The sequence below is a fragment of the Nannizzia gypsea genome, genomic scaffold (assembly GCF_000150975.2).
Source record: "Nannizzia gypsea CBS 118893 supercont1.1 genomic scaffold, whole genome shotgun sequence".
NCBI classification, from domain to species: domain Eukaryota; kingdom Fungi; phylum Ascomycota; class Eurotiomycetes; order Onygenales; family Arthrodermataceae; genus Nannizzia; species Nannizzia gypsea.
Window position 1 is genome coordinate 3,329,784 of NW_003345201.1, and position 6,808 is coordinate 3,336,591.

A 6,808-nucleotide genomic window follows, 5' to 3' on the forward strand; every position below is an offset into this window, starting at 1 on the left:
TCTAGATAAATACGCATATTAGCTATAGTGACTTTAACGTAACTGGTATTGGTACTAATCTCACACTATTCTATCTAAACGCGCACATTTGCGGTGACCCCCATCCATATGCCTGTACACAAAGACGGCAACAATTTAGCTTGCACACGGGAATAAGCTACAAAACAATACAAATTCAAAAAAAGCAGTAACAAAATAACCACATCCTGAGACCACTTAGAGCCACGTTCTCCGCCACTCCGTCCATTGATAGGCAATTTTTATGGTATCTTGTAAACAAACCAATGGCAAAAAGAACATATGAAATAAAAGACTGGAGCCAATATCAGGTCATAATGACAGCTGGTAGCTAGAAAGGAAAGGGTGAAAGGAGAATGGGGGAATTTGAATAGGGATGAATGATTACAAAAGACCATAAATAAGAGAGTAGAATGAAAGAAAGCCAAGGCTGAGGTTTGGAAAAAGGAAAGATCATGAGCATGCAGTCGTTGAGGAAAGTGAAGAAACAAGAAAATACCGAGTAAAGGGGAGGGGGAATAAAAGCGACGGGAAATGAAAAAAGAGAGTATGAATAGAGAAGGAAAATTAACTCCGGGGCGGCTTATCGAAAGACGATGGCAGGCGGTTTTAGTGGCTGCGAGACTTCTTTGAAGCGGGGTTGGAGTTGCCATCGATGCCTCTCTTCTTGGTCTTGGTGGGCGTGGAGTGAGATTTGCCTCTGCGCCATCTGTCAAAAGGACTAAAGCGTTTTGCAGTTGGAGTCTCCGGATCACGATGTTCGGCTTCAGGTTCAGAGCCTGTCTTGAGGGCATGGGAGCGGAGAGAGCGTCCAGAAGCAAGCGGAGATGAAGGGGTATCTAATTGGGTGATTTGCCCTTGAGGAGTGATGGGATTATCTGATTCAACTTCTGCATGACCAATGGCTGGTTGGTCGACAGTTTCAGCTGACTCTTCAGCCGGCTCTTCAGTTTGCTCCTCCTCTTCTTCAAAGATGGTTGAAGGGGTGCTTGGTTCTTTTTTCTCCTCACGAACAGCAGGAGTAGCTGTAGCCTCAGGAAACAGGACACGAGGTTTGATGGAAGAGCGGGTTAGAGGGCGGATGCGGGGTATAGACTCAGTTGTGAGTTCGCTGCGAGAGGCCAAAAGACCCAAGTCATCGTCGTCACCTTCTTCCTCCTCTACCTCTGGCTTGAACTTGCGGAACACTTTCTTTCCTCGGCTAAAGAGAATAATGAGCAATCAATCATACGTAGTTGAAGAGAAGTCTGGGTGCACTTACAAAACATAAAGTAATCCGTCATCTCGATGTATAGCCTTGTCTACCTTCTTATCCCGTTTGCGGCTGCTCTCATCGAGTTTTCTGCGTCTACCAGCGTCTGCCGAGACCTTGGAAGAGGATGGTTCACCATCAGCGGGCTTGCTGCGGAAAGGATTGTCCGGGTTATTGTTCACTTGTGGAATTCGATCTCGAGAGTCGGTGAAGATAGATATAGGCTGTTGGCTAGCTTGCTGAGGGTCAGCCTCAAAGCTCTCAAGTGAGAAGCCTGAGTATTTTTTGCTTCTGGAGCGCTTCGGCATCATGGCTGCTGAGTCTTCGTTGGATTTGGAGCTGCTTGAAAACAGAGTGCGAGCTGTAGAACCAAAGTCTTCGATCTGCTTCTTTCGAGGAGTCTTCGCTGGCGTAGGCAACATTCCGTTGGCAGCTAAGCTGCTGTTGATATTGGCCTCCATTGTGCTGCTGTGTGAAGTAGAAGAAGAGGAAGGAAGAGAAAGTGAAAAGGAAACAGGCTCAGATCTGATTCTGCTCTTTGGTTGTGGTGAAAGAGAAGGGGAGTTCATGTCCTGTCTTTCACTTCTTCGCTTAGGAGAGCCAGGTTGTGAGTGTGGTGGAGAGTAAGTAGCTCTGCCACTAACGCCAAGCTGGTGTAGCTCCTGGTCGCGTCTTAAGGTGTGCTCTTTGATAAGGTCCGCGGTGCTCGCGTCTGGAGCAGCAGCAGAGTCATTAAATAGGTGTTGCTGGTCCGCAATGCGTTTGGAGCGGCGAGGGGAATATGGCTCGTAGTTATCGTACCGAGAGCCATAGCGAGGAGTGGGAGGAGGCCGAATGGCGGATGACGGCGGCGGAGTGGTAGTCATCGTTGCGTGGTTGCTGGTTACCTGGTTACCAGGACAAAATAGGGTGTTTGTTGTATGTACGGGGATCTTATCGCTGTCCTCGACTATCACGTCCTCATGGGGCTGGGAAGATGGCTGGTTCCGGGGAGGAAACTGGCGGTAAAGCGCGCTTTCGATGCTCAAGTACTCGCCACGGTCCCTTTCACACTATTCTCACTGTGATATGTGACTCTCACTGCCTATTTGCCTGTTCACTTTGCCTTCTGCTGTGTCCGTACACGTTAGTGAAGAAGCAGGAAATCTGGTGGTTGGCGATGGATGATGTTGAAAATTGCCGTTTTAGTCTTTCCAGCCACACAAAACCAAAAAAGGAAAAAGAAAACAGGGACGCGCACGGCCCACTAACAACAAAGATTAAAAAGGGTTTAGCGTGATTCCGCTCCCACTTTTGGCATTTAAAGATAGAAGACAAGCAGCCGAAGAGGGACAGACGAGAGACAGTAGAAAAGGGATACGGAAGACGAGCTACGAGAGATGGCGACGCCTATTGAAGAGATGGACCGGCTGCGGCTACAGGAGAAGGAAGAGGATAGGTGGAATGCTCGGGCGGAACAAGGTTCGGGACGGGCAAAGGAGAGCTATCAATATACCAGTGAAGAGGCACAGGAAGGGGACGATAGAGAAGCAGCTCTACGAGCAGAGCTGAAGTCGGTACGAGATATCAATGTCGTGATAGAAGGCGTTGTTGAAAGCCTGGAACGCGCAAAGGGTAACATGGAGGTACGGATTTTCTATATGAACTAGAAGAGCCAGTTTGCTGACATGGGTCTGTCCAGAGCGTTGCCCGGACGGTTTCTTCCGCCTCTACCCTACTTGATACGTGGACTCGCATCCTTTCCCAGACAGAGCATAACAGAAGGCTTGTCTTAGACCCGTCGTGGCAGGGTGCTACTCAAGACATGGCCGATATAGAGACCGAGGCCCGTGAGCGACAACAGGAGGCAGAACGAAGAGAACTAGAGTTGCAAGAGCGTAAACTAGCACAGGAACGCAAAGCTGAGGAAGAGCAGCGGAAGAGGGCTGCACAGGCATCATCAACCACCAGGGCGAGACGCGGCATTGTGAGGCCGTCGACGACACGGACAGGAGTGAGTCGCACTCAAAGTATATCTAGAACACAACCGGGGCAGCCATCTACACGAGTACCGACGACTACTTCCAGGGGAATACCCACTGCCAGAAGAGCTGGTGTTGAGTCTGGTAGAAGCTCAGGGATAGCAGGAGGCCGGGGGAAGGTAAGGGGGCCGTGAGGAAGCCGCTGCCTCGGCGGATGTAAATAGACCGACAGATTTGATACCCCCAAAAAATGCTAGAAATGATTCATCATTATAGGAACGAGCTACCATTATACCATGAAGAGTAAAAAACACAGTTAGTCTCATTAAATATACGCACTGTTAAATCCTTTGAGAGAAGCTATCCTTGCCTATAGCATAGTGACATCTCGCCAAGCCCACCCGCGTCTTAAGCTCTTCGGCATAGAAACACCAAAAAACTAAGTTACATCATCAGTTGACCGCATAGAAAGGCAGCAACAATCATAGCTGTATACATAAAACTACCAACGCTTCTCCCCATGAGCACCACCTAGACTGTATCTTGACCTGCCCTAGCGACCATGAACTTTGCGCCCTACCAGGACCAGTCCCCCGACATCGAGCGCGCGCTCTCCCCTCCCCTCGCAAATGCCAACCGCATACATACCGCTTCTCCCCGTCACACACCATCACCGCTAAGCCAAAACCACCCAAGGAACTCGTCGAACCTAGAAAGAAACACACAAAGTAATGCGCAGGGGTTTGGATCCGGCTTTGGAAGAGATGTCGAGGGAGGACGTATGAGCCTGGGCGCGTTCGAGACCAGTCTCCCGTTGCGCATGGATTATGAAGCTATGCTTGCATATCTCTTGCTACCACCTGCAGGAGGCGTGTTTTTACTTTTGGTAGAGCATAAGAGTGATTATGTACGGTATGGATTTTATCTCCTCTATCTTGATGTTAGCCAGAACATATGTATGTGCTAACTAGTGCTGAAATAGATTCCACGCCTGGCAATCTAGTTTGCTTTTCACCTTCATGTTTGTACGGATACCTTTCTTTTTATATATTGGTACTTGTATTTCTTTCGTTCTCGTTTCTAACGAAGACTAGGTTATTCATATGCTCTTTGCTTGGTCAAGTATTATATCCTGGTTATTGTTTCTATTCAACCTTGGCCTCATTGGGTTTCTGAGCATGCATGCCTACCGCGACGGTAAGTGGATATCTTGAATTCACAACTAATATAATACTGACATCAATATAACTAGTTGATTCCCTGGAACACTATCAAGTTCCTATCTTTGGGCCGTTGGCTAACTCTTTTGTTGATGATGAGTGATGATGCCTCTTATAAGACGGGCCTGCTATATTATTTTGATCTAGGGCCTGGTGGTTATTCACATTTACTCTAATGCCTGTTGCTCACTAATTTTTACATTTTGTCTGTTAATATGCTTCTCCATCATTTTCTTGCTACCCTATATGCATCTTTGGATACCTTTGTCTCGTCTTCTCTATCTAGCATGTACATTTGTACTCTCTTCGATGCCTACGAAGTTTGCACTAATTAGCTCTTTATTTGTATATATCATAGAAGAATATACATAATTTACATTTATCACTCCCAGGAAATATTCTGAAGGTAATCATAGAAACATGGGCTGTATTATCCACGAAGTCATAACTAACAAATTGAAGTCATAAAAACAAAGGGAAATAAACAATTCAACTCGCTCACAGGGGAAATAAAGAGATACAGATTAGCCTTGCTGACGAGAATGACTTGCGTAGCAACAAATGGAAATGTTATAAAGAGGTATTGAGGAGGTTTGTGGCTGAAGCAAGTTCAAATGGTCATCAACTTGAGAGATATCCAGCGGGCTGGAAAGGAGTGTATTTGCGGGAGGCGAACACAAGTGTAGAAATTATGATTGGAAATGCATCGTTACAAGACACAATCAAGCACATAGGGCAGATAAGTGAGTAAAAAAGGGGGAGAATCAGGGATATTGGAAGAAGAAAATGAGAACCGGCATTATTGTCCTCATATTGACCGAAAATAAGCGTACCAAGATTGTGCAATCAATCCCGATAACAAATGGGTATAGTAAATCGAAAGGCTCAATGACTAAAAAGCTGTAAACGAGCGATTTGGAATTGGAAAGGTGGAATGAGGGGATTAGCAAGGTTGAAGGTAATTGCTAGGCACTAGGCCTGGACGGGTTGGCTGGTTGGTGATCTCAGCCTCCCACCACCCATCGTCTTGGTGCCTTAGAACAGCAAGAATATCTCCTTTAGCAAATCCAAGTTCTTCGGGGATGGCTGCAGTATAGGAATACATTGCACGAGCTAGATGTAGAGTTAGACATGAAGGGCTCATTATCGACGAGGTAAATATGAAGTGAGACTCACCAAAATGCAGAATTGGTCTGCCGTCACGGCTAATTGTTGGAGCTTCTGCCATTATCACACTTCTGCTTCCTGAATGCTGATCCTGGGCGCTATGATTGTAATCAGGAGTAGCGCCATAGTACATGGAGTGAGGACGTTGTTGCTGATGATGGCCATAGCCATTCCCGCCCTGGTAGCCTCCCTGGTAGCCTCCTTGGTAGCCTCCTTGGTACCCACTCTGGTACCCACCCTGGTAGGCGGAATAGCCGTCATTATGACCTCCCATATGCGAGCTCGCGTCATTGGTCGAGAGTTGGAGCTCCATGCCGCTTGCACTTGCTGGCCGTTCTGGTCTTCTGAACTGGGGCTGAGGAGAGGCTGACCGTCTGATATTATTTGGTGGTGGATCATTCCGGACTTCACTGCGTGTATCGGGCCTCACCTCATTTCGTGGTGGTTCGCTTCGTACTTCCTGCCTAACATCCTGCCTCGGGGGCTCAGTTCGTGCCTCTTGCCTGACTTCTTGTCGTAGCGGCTCAGCTCGCGCCTCATGCCTAACCTCGTTCCTTGGTGGCTCGACTCGTGTCTCTTGTCTTACTTCATTTCGTGGTGGTTCATTGCGAACTTCAGTACGTATGGTGTTTCTAGTCTCTGTTCTAGACTCGTTACGTACTTCTGGCCGCACATCGTTTGGAGATGCTTGACGAGAATATTGTGGAGAACGAGAGGGCTCTCGGACAATCTTGGTAGGGGTGGCAGATTGTGAGTGCGAGTGCCTATACCTGCTATTCACACTCTCAGATTTATAAGCCGGGGCTCTTTGCTGAGAGGCATTGCCGAGTTGAGAACCTGGACGAGTAGTAGTATTCTGTGGTGGCTGGGGGCTTGGTGACCGCTTAGGAATAGGGGATGTAGCTCTCGGGATGACCTGATCAACAGTATTGGCTCTTTCTCTAGTACGAACTGGTTTGCTAAATAGACTTTGAGTCTGACCCACATATTTGCGGGTGGTTTTGTGCATTTGTGCAGCTGTAAAAGCAGGCGATGGGGCATCTAGGCGCTTCACAGGCGTGTCCTTGTAAGATGGAGGAGGTCCTTCACGGTGAGAAGTAGAGGGCCTATTTGATGCTGGGTAGAGCAGGGCCGAAGCAGGGGCGGAAGCAAGGCCGAAGCTGAAGCGCAGCAGGAGCCTGAGCCTGAGC

The 6,808-nt window shown here is 47.9% G+C and overlaps 4 protein-coding genes across 4 annotated transcripts in view; 2 read left to right on the plus strand and 2 right to left on the minus strand.

The window, feature by feature from the left end:
• Positions 1-627: 627 nt before the first annotated feature.
• MGYG_01221 (hypothetical protein) lies at positions 628-2,136 on the minus strand (the record flags this gene model as incomplete). The annotated part of the gene is made up of 2 exons (XM_003177089.1): positions 628-1,219; positions 1,280-2,136. The coding sequence occupies 2 exons, from the start codon at positions 2,134-2,136 to the stop codon at positions 628-630; spliced, it is 1,449 nt and encodes a 482-aa protein (XP_003177137.1).
• A 513-nt stretch (positions 2,137-2,649) lies between these two features.
• On the plus strand, positions 2,650-3,531 carry MGYG_01222 (hypothetical protein; the record flags this gene model as incomplete). Its single annotated transcript, XM_003177090.1, has 3 exons — positions 2,650-2,895; positions 2,952-3,410; positions 3,508-3,531. 3 exons carry the CDS (start codon positions 2,650-2,652, stop codon positions 3,529-3,531), a joined length of 729 nt encoding a protein of 242 aa, XP_003177138.1.
• A 262-nt stretch (positions 3,532-3,793) lies between these two features.
• On the plus strand, positions 3,794-4,554 carry MGYG_01223 (hypothetical protein; the record flags this gene model as incomplete). Its single annotated transcript, XM_003177091.1, has 4 exons — positions 3,794-4,143; positions 4,214-4,256; positions 4,326-4,428; positions 4,484-4,554. The coding sequence occupies 4 exons, from the start codon at positions 3,794-3,796 to the stop codon at positions 4,552-4,554; spliced, it is 567 nt and encodes a 188-aa protein (XP_003177139.1).
• An 840-nt stretch (positions 4,555-5,394) lies between these two features.
• MGYG_01224 (septation protein imp2) overlaps positions 5,395-6,808 on the minus strand; it is a gene marked incomplete at both ends in the record, with an annotated part of 3,803 nt that continues 2,389 nt past the window's right edge. The window contains 2 exons of the mRNA XM_003177092.1: positions 5,395-5,564; positions 5,628-6,701. Coding sequence (XP_003177140.1) covers positions 5,395-5,564; positions 5,628-6,701 — 1,244 coding nt within the window. The remainder of the gene's footprint in view (positions 5,565-5,627; positions 6,702-6,808) is intronic.